At 42.3% G+C, this 16,037-nt stretch overlaps 1 protein-coding gene across 3 annotated transcripts in view; it reads right to left on the reverse strand.

Moving 5' to 3' along the window:
• Positions 1-16,037, reverse strand: part of MBTPS1 (membrane bound transcription factor peptidase, site 1) — a 55,465-nt gene that overhangs the window by 34,925 nt on the left and 4,503 nt on the right. For 2 of the 3 annotated variants that reach the window (XM_090261310.1, XM_090261309.1), the window contains exons 2-8: positions 8,374-8,845; positions 7,384-7,641; positions 4,364-4,567; positions 2,604-2,714; positions 2,039-2,148; positions 612-728; positions 118-185 (exon numbers count right to left, since the gene is read on the reverse strand). In XM_090261310.1, coding sequence (XP_090117436.1) covers positions 118-185; positions 612-728; positions 2,039-2,148; positions 2,604-2,714; positions 4,364-4,567; positions 7,384-7,641; positions 8,374-8,542 — 1,037 coding nt within the window. In that variant the 5' untranslated portion in view covers positions 8,543-8,845. The remainder of the gene's footprint in view (positions 1-117; positions 186-611; positions 729-2,038; positions 2,149-2,603; positions 2,715-4,363; positions 4,568-7,383; positions 7,642-8,373; positions 8,846-16,037) is intronic. The other variant, XM_090261311.1, reaches the window with a different exon arrangement.

Genomic DNA, 16,037 nt, shown 5'->3' on the forward strand with positions numbered 1-16,037 from the left:
TCCATATGCAGTTTAAGGTAGATATAAACAGGTATAGATACAGAAACAGACAACCGTTTTTCAGTTATTTCAGAGAAAAAGAATACCTCTCAATTCATCCCTATTGCGGATACTCACCCATAAAGAGGCCCATCGTTGCCAATAGCAGAAACCATGATCACATTGTTAGCCGTTAATTCCCACACCTACAAAATTAGCAGGCATTTATTTATGAAAATACACCACTTTTAAACAAACCATTGTTAAAAAAATAACCACAACTTTGAAAAAAGGAAGGGTTCCCCCTGAAAATGCAACACTAGACCCTTAGAGGCATGAATGTTTGGTAACTGCTATGTTGAGAGATGATAAAAGTCAGGACGTAGGACTATGTAGCACATGAAGCAGACACCAGCTTTCCAGGCATGTTCAGAAAACACAGGTGATGTGTTTACATGAGAAGTAATCAACAAGGTACCACGTGCTACTCTAATGCAAGTAACTAAAACTCAGGTCACCACCCACCCGTCCATATAAAGCAGTCACCTCACGGGATGAAGCCCCGAGTCAGGGCACGTGGAAAGGAGTGGTCCCCAAATGCAACGCTCTGGGCAGTGAGTGACATGACCAACCTTGTCGACGAAGGGATGGTCCATGAAGTCAGGGCCACCGATGCTGAGGTTGAGCACGTCGATCTTCTTTAAGATGGCATAGTTGAAGGCGTCCAGGAACCAGGATGTGTAGGACACCTGGTTAATGTTAAAACGGTCCTTCAGGTATTTCAGTTGAAGTCTCAAAGTTTCGCAACAGCGTTTTTAATTTTAAGGGTAAAGTATGAACTCTTAGCAACATGAAGTATTAACTTAAATTTCAGAAATAAATCCCAAGGACAAAGAATGGTCTGGAATGTAAACTACTACTTCCAGAAACCCTCAGTCCCCAGAGGGAGCTGGACTTCAGCAAGAGAGCGTGTTCTGAGGCTGCCTGGCTCTCCAGGCCTCAGGTGCAGCCCCTTACCTTAAAGTGTGCCTTCTAAGGTAAAATCCCAAACTTAGAAAATGATTTATCCTAACACACTTGTAGTAAGTCGAGCATTTCTAAATAATTTAATGTATTTGTCTAATAATCTTTATTGCTAAATAGGCTGAAGGATAAATGGCATCAATAAAAGTTATTCCACAGAATTATTTCTTTGATGATGTTCAGTTCCTCCTAATTTCCTGAAAGAAGTGAAATTACTCTGTGTATCATCATTTAGGTGTTTCTGTAAAATATAGAATTAAATCTACAATGGAAATAGGATGAGTATAGTAATTAAGAATCATGTTTTTAAAAAGCTTTTAAAAATAAGACTTCATATTTATGTTTGCTTATACATGCCAAAGAAGTTCTAGGAGGAGGGAGTATGAGAAATTAAGAAACTCTCACACGACAGACGGGGAAGTAAGCATCTGCTAGATGGGGACAGGGTGGGAGCATTACCCCGTGTTGCCTTTTATATAAATACATAAACTATGTATCACCTATACAAAAATTAAATAGTAAAAATAAATACTAGGACCCTCCCCCCTTTGTCTATAAAGTTTCCAAACAAAGAGTAAGGGAAAAGGCTTGTAAATCCATTGTGCTACGTGATGCTAGGGGCTGGGCTACACAGGTGGTCCTCCAGGCGGTCACAGTCCAGCAGGGGTGGCAAACACACGAACATGCAGTTATTCTCTCACACAGAATGTACAAGAAATGTGCCCAAGACGTGGTGGCACAGGAGCCTCAGCCAGGCCCAACGGAGAGGAAGAAGCAGGCCGTCACGGAATCCCTGTGCACAGCTGTCCCAGAGCAGAGTCTTCAGGGTTCAAGGGGGGCTAATGAGGGGGGTGGCGGGACACCAGCAAAGCCGTACAGACGGGACAGGGGATAGACAGCATGGAACACATGGGACACCAGCAGCAGCTCAGCTCAGGGGTGTGTGCTGCATTTAAACCAGTATGTGTTTTCTAGAGTTTTAATTTTTTACATTTTAATATTAATTCTTTAAGTTTCAGGGGTCCTCAAGGCCTACCTGGTTGTTGGTAAAGACCCTGAAAATATGAAGTTCAGCATCTGGAGCAAATCCCTGGCATTCCCTCATGCTGGCTATCACACCTGCCACAAATGTGCCGTGGCCCAGCCCTGTTGACCGCAAAAAAAAAAAAGTCATCAGACTGCTGGTAACATGTGCCAACATGTAACATTTCAAACCAACAATTCCAACAGGCTCATTCTCCTAGATACAGGATCTCTGCTCCTCTGGAGTGTCCCCCACTCAGAGCCCACGCCATACCTGACCCACTTCTGGGTCTAGCCACTCCCACTCTCTCCCAAACAGGGAGCCTCTCCTCCACCCAGCACCTCTCTGTCCTCAAACACTACCTCCCAACATCCTGAAACATTTAGAAAAGTTTCTGCCAAAAGGCACAATGACATCACAACCTGAGTGTTGAATAACTACTGCACACAAAATGGCTAATCGCTGACACACAGAGAAAACATTGAACTGATAAAACAAGGGATGGGAGCCATGGCTGAAGCCCATAGGTGACCAGAAAATGTCCCCTTTGTGGTCTCACCACTGTGCTGCCACCTACCATCGTCCAGCGTGCGCTCGTTGGTCCAGTTGGTTCTCTCCTTCACATTTTTGAAGTGGGGATGCTTCTCACTCAGCCCAGTATCAAAAACAGCAACCCTTACATTAGTACCTTATCCCCAAAAGAAAGCAAACACAATCAGGTTTGAGAAATTATCTTTTTGAAATTTTTGTCTATAAAATACAGTTCTACTTGGGACCCATAGAAAAACACACCAGCAAGGGTCAAAGCCGGCCCAGAATGCACAAGGCAGGTCATATGCCCCAGGGGCCCTGGCTGAGCCAAGACTAGGCAAACAGGACAGCCAGGGAATGCCATCCTCTGCTGCTAAATAAGACTGGAGGAGACTGGACACTCCTCAAGTGCCACCAGAGCTCAGGAGGGCACTACCTCTCCCCACCAACATAGGTTTTGCCCCCTCCTGAGAATCCCTCCAGGTCTCTATCTCGTCATCTCCTTATAGAGGTACTCACAAAGCACCTGCCTCCAGGAGAAGGGGAAACTCTCTCTAGTCCCAACAGAGACAGCAACTGACTGCTGCTTATTCATGACAACAAACTGCAGAGAGGAGCTGTCAACAACTCAGGGGTAATCCCACTTCAAGAAAAACCACGTTTCCATAGTACTGAGTCTACTTCAGATACTGGCCAAAAGCCACCTGCACTAACATGAAACAACTGATGCTATCAGATCAAGAAATTCCAAAAAACATGCAGGGGAAAAAAAAAAAAAACAGATAAAATAGCTAATAGCTATAATGAAGGTAATGTCTTTCTGGTATGAAAGTTTTATTTACATAACAATACTACCTTAAATAATCAATTATAGTGAAATAACCATCAAAATGTGTTGCTTACTTTTTAAAAGTACACACATAAAATTAGAAACCATTTGGTTTGGAGAGGAAAATGCTTTTCTGAAGATTAGGGAATTTGTTTTGTGAAGGAGTTTTCACCCTAAAAAGCTAAAACCAAGAGGAAACCATCGTTTTAATAAAGTCAGTCCACCAGGGGTTAAAAGTTTGAGTATCTCGAGCATTCTGAAAAGCAGACAGCTGAGGAACTCAAAGGAGAGGTAAGGGCCTCCAAGTCATGGAGATACAGGTAAAGACACCTAGACAAACTCATGTGCTGGGGGCTGGGGAAACGGCTTTACATTTAAAAGTCAAAGTCCAAATCTTCACATTAGTTGAAAGGAAATTTTCTGCCATGCTGAATCAGTAAGGAAAAAAACAAACAAAACTTTTTCGATGTGAGTTTCTTTCACAGAATGTGTCATTAATGTTGTTTCCTGTTCTGAAATAAATGATCAACAAGTGCGAGTCAACTAGCCATTCTGCACACAGGGTGAAAACTCATTTCCTTAGCCACTCTGCACACTGGAGTGAAAAAATCAATTTCATGAAACTGCCCAACTCCCCGTTACCTATCTCTGAATCTGATCTCTTTCCCTGAAAAATTATGGAACTTCGCTGGACTAGCAGTTGGCTCTAACAGTAAGCAGCGCTGTGTTTGTTTGTGGATGTGTCAAGAGGGGAGAAATGCTTCATGATCCACCTGCTGTCACCTCAGAAATGGTACAGAAAAATAAGACACAACAAGTGTGCAGGACTAAACAATTAGAAAAGCCATAGAAACAGACGCCCAGCACAGCAGGAGACAAAGACCAGGGGCAGTCAACTGTGCGCAGCTCAGCAAACAACGAGAAGCACAGACACTTGAGGCCACCCGGCCCTACGCTGCTTCCGTCACAGCGCCCACCTGTGTATCCCATCTGCCAAAGCACGTCCGCCTGCAGTGTCTGGGCAACCTGGCGTGGGATGGCTCTCAGCAACCGCCGGCTCGAGTGTCTTCCTGTAGCATGCCAGAACCCGGAGCCCAGGGAGAGACTGGCTCTTCGCAGGGGACGGGATGACTGCCACTTCTGGCTCCATCGGGTTTCGTTACAGGGTACTACGGGGTCAGCTAGAGCCAAGAAAGGAAAAATACTGAAGTGATGCAATATTTGTCAGAGAAAACAATCATTCTAAACAGGATCGATTACCTTCTGAAATCCCATTTAAAGGAAAATGGGATTCTCCCCCTTTGCTAGATGGGTTTTCTCCATGCAGTTATAGGTATAGCATATTAACCACCATATGGTTCCCAAAATTGGTTTTTTTTTTTAATCTGGAGTTTTTTTTAAGCAATGTAAGGCAGAAAGACTGATAAAAATAATCGTTTTTTAAACAATAAAGTCAACTGTGATAATAAACCTGAAGATTTTTCATCAGCACCTTGTTCTCACTGAACAGGAGAAACAAAGGGGAGGCGGCGGCAGTGGGCGGTGAGCAGCTGCATGGGTGCACAGCGCTGGGCTTCTGGCCGTGCGGTCCCGTCACACCACCTCTGGCCAAAAAGCAAGGGGACCTTTTTTCAACGGTCTATTTCCTGATATTCTCAATGTGCTTCTCTACTAGAAGGTCATCTTTCAAAATGCAAAAGAACTACAAAGGAATCAGGGGCATTTCTGAGGGTGAGGGAACTATGATTTATCTTAATTTGGTTGCCAGGTACCTGACTATACATTTTCATCAAAACTTGCCAAAATGTTCACTAAAAAGCATGGATTTTACTACCTGCAAATACTGTACTTTATTTTTTTTAATGGAGAAAGCAAAATAAATATCAGAAGAGCTGTCCCTTTACTTTTCGAAGACTATGCTATCATGAAGAAAAAACTGTATTTCAACTCAGTTTTAAGAAGAGCAAATCTGTAATAATATTATTGAAGTTCTGTTTCTAAAGCAAATTACTATCATTTTTGTTCTGGTCTTACCAGGCTACACCCATGAAAGTACAGGGAACTGGAAAAATATATAGTAATCTCAATTCCATTAAGTAATTATTTGCACAGTCCAACTGAAATTATTCTGTACTGAACTTCCCATGTTGATTCTGTTCTTTGAGTCAACAGCACAGGACAATACCGGAGGTACTTACTGAAGAATAATATTTAGAACAAGGGAGGGGTCAGTCCTGGCTTCACTCTTTGAGAGCAATTTAGAAAGACTGAAGAATATTCAAAAGAAAGCAATTAATATGAAGAGGGGACTCGAAATCATTTCACATGAATAAGTGTTAAAGGACATGGAGATTTTCATTATCCTGGATTTTTATTATCAAAATACATCTTTAAATACTATCTTATGGAAAACACGTTAGCTCTACCTTACAGCTCATCGGATAGAGCCAGGGATAAGATCCAGAGTGGGACAGGTTTCAGCCTAAGATAAAGTAAAGCCTTCTAACAACAGAGCCATAGAAGTAACATTTAATATCTACTTACAATACCCTAAAACCTACTGAGCTCTCTTTATATGCACTATTTCATTTTATTTTCATAAGAACCCTATGTGGTAGGTAGTATTATCTTCACTTCTTAGATGAGAAAAGTTGAAACTTAGAGGAAAAGCACTTAACACACAAAGTCACGAATAACACTAAGAGAGACCGGGCCCATGGGGAAGTACATAATCTCCTAGTCAAGAACGGTCTAGCACAGCCAAGCACAGCAGTAGCCACCCTGGAGAGTGAATAAAGCCCAACCATGAGATTCTATAACTCTTGTGCTAAACTGAGGCATGTCCATGTTTCTTAAAATAGTCTAAAGCTTTTTAAGATAAAAAAATGATAAAAAGGAACAATGTACAATATTTCGCTAATTGTACAAGGTTTGATTTGTTTTTATTTTCCAGGATTGTCTTGAAATTATTGTTTTTTAAAGAGAAAAAGTACCACAAAACATCTGGACTAGTAGAAAGAGCTCTGAAGGAGTCAGACACCTGAACTGTAATGGTGACTGAGACCAAGAAGTGGCTGACCACACTATGCAAATTAGTTAGCCTTATTCCCTGTTTTTTGTTTCTGTTTTTGTTTTTGTTTTAAATCTCAGAGGCCCTCGGGCCTAGTATATAAAGGAACAAAAACTTGTATTTATTACCTCTTCCAATGAAATAAATAATAGTAAATGATAACAGATTTAGACATCTGTTACCTCAGTTTATAACAAATTGGAAAAAACCCCTTTCTTTTGCTTTTACACATGCTTTGGAAAATATTATGTAAGAAGCAGGCAATGCGTATTTGAGGATCAACTCTGTCTTCACAAGCCCAAACTGTAAAGATGTAGGAAAGAGGAAGGCCTCGAGCTGGAAAGGCAACACTCAAGTCTTCCGTCTTCACACCTGCACAGCTTAGGACTGAAATGAGCTCGGCGGAGGGACGATCACGCACGGCCAGGAGCTCTGAGAAAACCAAATGAAACCCAAGGGACAGACATTTTGCAAGGTGCTGTGAAAAATCAAAACACACTGACAGAAGCAAAATGCAAGCAAGGAGGAGACTCAAAGGCACTGCCTTCCGTTCCAGAGCGGGAAGGGACACCAGAGCCTCCCACCTGCAGGCTCTGAGACGGCCTGGGTGAAGGTCGCTCCCAACAGACACAAGAATCACTGTTGTCCTCTACTGTAAACTTTGATTTTTTTCCCTGACCAGAATAGAACGAAGCCTTTTTTTGTTTTTTTAAATTCCTGCCAAGTTCACACTTGAGGAAAGGAGATGAAAAAACATGTGTGATCACTACTATTTTTCAACTATCTGCCAGTTCAAATAATTTCAAAATAAAGTCGAGGGGGGGGGGTCAGGGTGGCGGAGCAACACGAACGAACATGCATCATTCTCTACCCAAACCCAAGTGCGACAGGAATGGAGACAGATTAACCCGAGGCCTCAGTACTCACACTCAGCATACTTGAGGGAACGGAAGACCTTCCGTTGGGGTGTCACCCGTTTGATGTTTGGATGATCTTCAAGTGTTAACAGTCCCACTTTCTGTTTTTCTTTTATCTGAATCACCTCAAAATCACTAGGGTAGTCACTGGATGGATTATTTCGAGGAATAATTCTCCAATTGTCTATTTCACTGCTCTTCAGGGCACTTGAAATAAATGAATTTCTAGCTTTGGCTGTAAAGTATCCATTGAAAGCCACAATATATTCTGAAATCAATGACCACAAATAAAAATAAGAATTTATGTACATATATAACATAAGATTATATATAAACTGAAATTTCCCTGGTAAAAGAAAACTTACCTATCTTAAAACACACAGCAGAAAGAGCAGTAAACAAAAAGACTGACTTAAATGTTCTGGACAGCAGTTTCCCAAGCTTTGAATTAAAATGATCTGTATGAATCCCCTGATCACAGACTACATTACTCAAAATGAGATACCTATGCCATTTTTTAGAAAGCAAATAGCAACAGATGTTTGAATAGATAGCAAAGAAATACATGTAAACTTTTCAAACAAGCAAAAGGAATCCAGAGAAGTGAAGGCTCAATTTTATTTTACTGAAAAGAGTAACAAAATTTAGAGATTATATAAGACTACTTGCTAGTTATCACATTTGCTCACTTGAACTTCAGAACATAAACATTCAGCACCTCTAAACTCTCCACCTTCACCAGCTACACTGTCACCTGTTCCATGAAATCAAGTTTTTGGGAAATAATTTAGAATGTCAATTGCCTTGCTTCATATAAGCTAACTGCACTGGGAAAAGAAACTTCAGTAGAGTTAACATACAAGTGTTATGCACCCACCCCATGTGAAATTTAGTGTGTGTGGGGGGGGGCAGATGTTTTTCCAGTATAAGCTAATGTTTAAAGTAAGTTTGGAACAAAAAACATGGAGAGAGTCCCTAACATTTAAAATAATATCATTACCATATTCCACAACCGTTGAGGAGAATTCCACCTTCAAAGTCAGGTGAGAACAGCCAGGGCACGGGGCCTTTTCAAAAGATCGCTTTTCCAGTCTATCACCCAGATGTTTCTTTCCACAGAGCAAAACCACTAAGAGAAGGAGCCAGATGTTGACAAGCTTCATGGTCATAAGTGAATATGGTCATAAAATCACAAATTCAAATCACACTTTTTTCTTCCTTGATTATAAGTTAATTTTTGTTTCAGCTAAAAGATGACCAGCCATCTTACAGTCTTGTCCAATGCAAATAAAAGTTAAATTTCATGGCCTTTGGTGATTGGCCTGAAAAGAGGCTCTCATTTCTTTCTTCGCTTCTTCTCCATCTTGGACATGAGGCTTCTGTCACTCTAGCCCAGGAAACTGAGTCCTACACTCCATTGGCTCCACAGAACCAAAGTCCAAGGGGGATGAGCAACCACTCTGTGAGCCAATCTATAAAACAAAACAAGCACAGGGACATTAGTAGCACACTGACAGAATTAGGTAGATTCAGTTACAGGTGTAATTTAGATAAGAGGGTCAAAAAGATATGCTAGTCATAAGACAATTAATGTATTACACAACCATGAAACACCTTATTATTTCACTTTTAGTTACTCCTCGTCTCTTTCAGGGAAAAATAAAGTTTTAAGTGTAGGTTTCAAACTACACTAAGAAAGGCTAAAATAAATGAGAAAAATGAAGAAAAGTAAGGATAAGAAATCCGTCAGTCGGCAGCCGTCCGTCTCGAGAGACGATGGTGTAGCTTCTTAAGAGTCTATCTGCACCGCCGAGAATGGCTGTGCAGTCCGACTCGGGAGTGACACGGTATCTGTCTCCTCCCGTGTTGAATCGACATCTTGCGATGACGCTGGAGTGTCCTCTCCAGTGAAGCTGAAGCTACAGAGCCTGGGCAGGGTGATATGGAGGGTCTGCTGTTGCCCATGCAGCAGACCCCCCCTCTCTTCGCAGCTGAAGGGTCCAAGGAAAAGACGAGTCAATACAGCTTGACTTCAGGTGCGCCGCAGGAGCTGCCGGTGTTGACTACAGCGTCAAACCGCCTTAGGGACTCCGGCTCCGGATTTTCTGTCGGGGTTTACTCCCTTAGCCTTTCCCCTGAAGAGGTATGCCGCAAGGCAGCGGAGGTTTTTTGGAGTCAGAGTTTTCCTTCTCTGATGTGCCCTGACTGGAAGATCGAACCCAAGGATAAGAAATAACACCAGGAATATTAGGCATATTGGCCCTGAGCATCCTGGCAGCCAAAGAGAAGACTGAATCATGATACTTTGCTTATCACCCTTTACTCTGCTTTAAGATTCTGTATCTCCTGTATCATTTGCAACTCTTCAACAGCTTCCCAATCAGCACTTTAAAATTCCCCATAATTTTTCAGGCAAAAGGTTGGTACATACACCCTTACTTTCTAGTTCAAAATTAATACCTAAAAACAAACTAATATCCATTCAAGTCATGTACTTAACACCTTTTAAAAGATACTGTGCTTTAAAATTACTCAAGCTATACTTCTTCAGATTTTGAAATATTTTCTGCCAATTCTATAAAAGAGCATCGAAGGACTTTTAATATCATTAAATTTACCTAATGTTTCAACTTAAAGAAATTTAACCTGCCAAATATGTTATAAAACCAGATTATCTCTTTATTGGAAATAATATGAGAGGACAGTTTGTGAGGTAAGCTGTTGCCAAAGAAAAATACTATTTAGGTGTAAAATTACACATGGGCACAGATACACTTCAAAATATCTTCATAGTTAAAAAAATGATCATTCTTCACAATGAAAAATAGAGCAGCAGTAAAGAAACGATGCAGGCTGTAGCATGACCAGAAAAATCGGTTGCACAGATCACACCAGAAACATAAATAACCAGAAAGGGGAAGACAAATGAGATGAGATGGGCCCTATAGTGCCACTTGTTTCTAAAAAGAAAACACTGAGGACAAGGAGTTGCCTCTTTCAAGGGCGGTCTGCCAAGCTGTTAAACCATCTTCTAGCAGAAACTGGTCTAGAGAGTAACAAGGAGTTCACAGTTTCTATGTGCTTCTATAACCAGGAGACCACTGGGTAAGGGGCAAGAGTCTGAAGAACTCTGATAAGTGTAATAATTAGGACGGCCGTCGCTGTAATAAGCAATAATCCTGAAAGGCCTGTCTCTGGAACTGAACACTAAGCCTGGTGACACGGAGCTCATCAGATAGAAATGAAAATTAAGACCAAAAAAAAAGAACAGGAGACACCAAAAGCCACTCCAACATGTTTTACAGCAATTCGTTTGGGAGTGAGCCCCAATTTTTTTGTTTGTTTGTTAATACTTGATGCTTGTAGCAATGGAGTATCACAAAATATGCTTACATGAAGCATGTGCCTCATCTAATTATAGTATTACTGGTCAAAGAGAAAGCTCATCATTGGAGACTGAGTGCTCAAGTCATATTAAATTAGAATTTAAAAGATTTAAATAAAAAAGATTTAAATAAACAAATCTCTTAAAAACTCTTCTGCCTCAAGCTAAAGAATCTATGACATTACTTGAGCTACATACAACAAGTATTAGTGAGTGATACTAGCGAGCAAATCTTGGAACTAAATGTGTACGATCAACTTTAATCAAACCTGCTCCCCCAAAATCCAATGCAGCCTATGCAGAAGAGATGGCTGATGTTCTCTTACAACTGAGGCAGAAGCCTGACTTTAAAAGAAAGAGAAATAAAAAGAAGGTTGGGGGAGGGAGGGCTCAATTTAAAAATAACTAAGATAATCAGTTCTCTCCCAAATAGAAAACAAAAGGTTTAGCTTTTGGAAAATAAAACATTACAATATCAGAAGACATTCTACCTTAATTTACTCATTAAATCATACAAGTTTATAGAGTGCTAAGCAAGTTTAAGACACCACCAGGTGTTAGAGAAGAAACAAATATTGCTAGTAAGTGGGGGACACGGCCCTGCAGGTGTGACCCAGCAAACAGGCCGACCATAACCACAAACAGCTAAACATGGCACGGGAAAGGAGAGTGTCGAAGGAGAGGCGCACGGGCAGTGAGTGCCAGGGACGCTGGCTTGGGTGCGAAGAGAAGGCTTCTGAAGATGAAGTGAAGGGCAGCTGCCTCTCATGCAGTCTGAGCTGGTAGCGCTGGAAGCAGGAGACAGGGAGGAGGAAAGGGGCGTCCTGAGCAGAGCTCCATCCAAGAAGAGGAAAACACAGGCCATGCCCAGAATCAGCAAGTCACTGGATGTGGGGAAGGCAGTGAGATGCCACTCTGGAGAAGCAGAAGATGGGGGTGGGGGGGGCACAAGGACCTCAAGCAGGTATGAAGTCTGAGTAGAACATCCAGCCGACAACTGGGCACACAGACCCTTGGCCTCCGACAGACTGAATGGCGCAGAGCTACAACGGAGCCGGGAGGGACTACTGAGCAATTCTGTTCACTCATTGGACTCATTCACTGAGCAACTCTGAGTCAGGCACTGTTCCAGAAGGCAGGGACAGCCCAGCAAACAAAATAAACAGATACCTCCGGCCTCATGGAGCTGACCTTCCGGTGCGGGAGACGGGTAATATACAAGATAATTAAAACATACAGTACTAAGCTATTGATAAATATGTTTTATTTTTAATACCCCCTTTTTATTGTATTTTTTTCTACTACCATTTATCCCCATTACACCCCCTTGCAATCACCACACTGGTGTCCAGGTCCATGAGTCCTTTTTTTGTTTTGCTCGATCCCTTCACCCCCAGCTCCTCCCTGCCCAGAGTCATCAGCCTGTTCTCCATGAGTCTGTCTCTATTTTGCTTTCAGTCTGGTTTGCTCATGAGATTCCACATATGCGTGAAATCATATGGTACTTGGCTTTCTCTGACTGGCTTATTTCACTTAGCGTAGTGTTCTCCGGGTCCATCCATACTGTCACAAAAAGTAAAATTTTTTTCTTTCTTTTTTTACACTGAGTAGTATTCCATTGTGTAAATGTCCCATGGTTGTTTTATCCACTCATCTACCGATGGACACTTGGGCTGTTATATTTGAAAGGAGAAAAATGAAGGGGAAGGGCTGAATTTTTAGAAAGAGTGCTGCAGAAATCTCTGATCCTCTGATGGAAGCGGCGCATTCGTCAAGCCAGGTAGAGAAAGAACTCTGCAGGCACTGGGAAAAGCAAGTGCAAGGGCCCTGAGGCAAGGAACTGTGTAAAGAAAGGCAGGGAGGCGAGGGGGCTGGAGCAGTGTGAAGGGAGGGGGACCAGAAGATGAGATGCGATGTCAGAGAGGCAGACTAGAGAGGGGCTTGTGGGTCAGAGAAAGGCCTCAGCTCTTACCAGGAATGGAAGGGAACGCAGGCCTAGAGCAGAGGCGCGACACAGGCAGGAGCAGGGGTCCAACTGGAAAAGTCCTGTCAAGATGGGGACCTGGGCCAGGGTGGGGCAGGAGAGGTGATAAAGGTGGCCCTATTGGAGATGTGACAGCAGAGCTGACAGAATCTGCTGGCAACCAGATGTGAAGGCGTGCCAGCAAGGAGCCAAGGGCAGCACCAAGGCCTCTCGCTCCTAACTGAAACTGAGATGGAGAGAGCTGCACGAAAACTGGTCTGGGAAACGCTAAATGTGGGATTTTACGAGCATCTGAGTTGGGAGGACACAGCTCAGGGCAGAAGGGAGCTGAGGGGTAAAAAGAAAAAACCCAGAATCAATGAAAAGGACTATCTACACAAAGGGTGGTGTAACAAAAGAGACCACTGGTTTAGTAATTAGAAAGTCACTGACCCCGTCCCCAAAAGGGCCATATTAGTGAAGGCTAGCCTTGCTCTAGTCTCCAAACCCATCTGTGGCTGGAAGAGAAGGAAGATATCTTCAAGAAAAACCCAATGGGGATCAATGATAAGGTTGGGAATGACAGGGGCACAGAGACACCTGTTCTGTTCGCATCTGGCTGACCTGCTTACGCACTTTAAAGGTGTATTAAAACCTGGGTTCTAAGAAGACACTCTCTTCAAAGACCTATAGATCACAAAAACTATGACAACAGAATCTGAGGTTTCTATGGTTTCCCAAGCCCAGAGTAAGAGGGCTTCAAAACATAAATTTGCTTTGAGGGAAACGAAAAACGCCACCAGAGAGCTGGGGGCATGGGCACTGGGGTCACAACACTGACCACTTATAGCCGACCTCCGTGCCTCTGGTCTGATTGTTTGAAGAGGGCCAGTCCCCACTGACTGCACTTCCCCATATCTAAAACATCTATTCACACGTGTCCGCGACAGATCGTTCCTGGCTCTCACTACATAATGCAAAGCTGGGGAGCTCTTTCCCCAAGGCAGGCTCACCATCTAGTAGCAAGCAGTGAGTAGCAACATGTGTAAGATAAGTACAGGGTATGTAAACACAGACACATACATATACATACATGAAAAGAAAAACATTTTTTGAAAAGATATCTAACTTTTCCTTTTCTTCCCTTTCTGAACAAGTCCGCTAAGGACAAGAGGGTAGGCACTGGTGGGAGAGTCACAGTGGCCAGGCGTGGGGCGATGGTGTCTGAGAAGGTCTGAAAGATGCGTATGTGAGGGAGAGGCACCCAGCAAGGGCTGTCAGAGCCTGAGTGGGGTGATGGTGCAGACAGAGGGAAACTGGTTTGATCAAATAAAGATTTTACAGATAATGGGAGGTAGCTTTCTCACTGTCAGAGAATGAAGTCACAAATATGAAAAGGGAAGAAACTTAAACGAGCCATGCAGGATCAGGCTGAAACTGGAAGTACTGGTATGAACTCAAGGTTTTCAATATATAGACTGAGGTAGAAATAAATATAAGCAGATCTGTGTACGCACATATACATACGCACACACATTTCCTAGCTTCGTCTAGTGCCCAGACTGGTCTTCTGGATACCATTCTCCACTAAAAGAAACCAGGCTCTCTGGAGAAGGAGCTAGTTCCATGCTACGCAAGTTAAGAACAGATGAGTTTGGAACATCTTGCAGGAAGGGAGAAAGTGCTGGAAAAAATTATGGCGATGCATCAAAGGGACAGAGGCCAGCTTGGTATAATCTGAGCATCAAAATCTGAGCATGAAAGCAACAGATCCTAACCCACTGAGTAAAACAGGAAAACAAGAGTCCACGATGACATATATTAATAAATGGAAAGGTTAAAGAACGAGATATTTACGTATCTCAGAAAGATCCCCAACAAAATCCTGACTTACAAAGGAGAAAAGGGTAACTTGATGTGGAGAAGCTCCACCAGGTTAACCGGCAGCAGGTGCACGGAACCGGGGCCACTGAGCAGAGGCACAGGGAGAGCCTGGCATCCCCCGTGGGGTTCCTGCCAGATGCACAACCTGAATCGAGTCATGAAGAAATGTCAGAACCTAAGACAGGGGGCAGTCTTCAAAATAACTGGCCTAGAATTTTCATATGTACCAAGGTAATGAAAGTCAAGGAATGGCTTAAATACAGCTCCATACTAAAGGAAACTAGAGAGACGTGACGCCTAACCTCAACTCAAGATTCAGATATGGGTCCCTTTGCTGTACAGACGTTACTGAAACAAATGGCAAAACCTGAATGGGGCCGGCCTGTGATTTGATAGCAGTGCTGTATCAAGACTAATTTCCTGCTTTTGAAGGCTGTGCTATGATAATGTAAGAAGGTTCAAGCAATGGCAGGAAACGCCTACTAAAGTATCTGGGGATAACGGGTATCAGGCCTGCATCTTATTTTCAAATGGTTCAAAGAGAAAAAAAGGTTTCATACTGTTCTTGGAACCTTCTGGTAGCCTGAAATTGTTTCTAAAATATACAAGTCAGTCAGTCCTATGTTTATCAGGTGCTAGGAATGCACTGAGATGGGTAGGAGTACTGAATTTTGAGATGTGGGGAGTGCACTTACAAGCCTCTTATATTCGACTTGCTGTGTGCATAACCGGCCCATATCCCATGTCAGAGAGATTCACACACATCAACTGTTACACTGAATGACATCGTATCAGATGGGATTGAGCTAGTCAAAGTGAAATTAAAAGTATTTCTTATTCTAAGGAATTGAGAGAATGCCTGAAAACATTCACAATAAAGTAAATTTCTGTTAAAATTAACCTCAGTGTTTCTATAATGTACATTACAAAAATCAAGTAACATTTTGAATGACATAACTTGAGATGCTCAGTATAAAATAAAAATCAGCCCCGGCTGGTGTGGTTCAGTGTATTGAGCACTGGCCTGTGAACCAAAGTGTCACCAGTTCAATTCCTGGTCAGAGCACAAGCCTGTGTTGAGGGTCAGGTCCCCAGTTGGGGATGCATGAGAGGCAACCACACATTGATGTTTCTTTTCCTCTTTCTCCCTCCTTTCCCCTCTCCAAAAATTAATAAATACAATCTTTAAAAATAAAAAATAAATAAAAGTAATGTTTAAGAATTAAACACAACAAGATGAATGCTCTCATATGTTGCTAGTGAACATAAATTCTTTCAACCTTTTAGAATGGTAATTTGTCAATGTGTATTTAAAAGCCTTAAGATGGTTGTTTAAAATGTTGGTCTAATAAATCCAGTAATAACAACAAAAAGGAGCACTTATGGAGCCATTCTAAGTAATTTGCATATATTAACTCATTTGATTCCCACA

The sequence above is a fragment of the Furipterus horrens genome, unplaced genomic scaffold (genome assembly GCF_987537825.1).
Source record: "Furipterus horrens unplaced genomic scaffold, mFurHor1.1.pri manual_scaffold_13, whole genome shotgun sequence".
Taxonomy (NCBI): Eukaryota; Metazoa; Chordata; class Mammalia; order Chiroptera; family Furipteridae; genus Furipterus; species Furipterus horrens.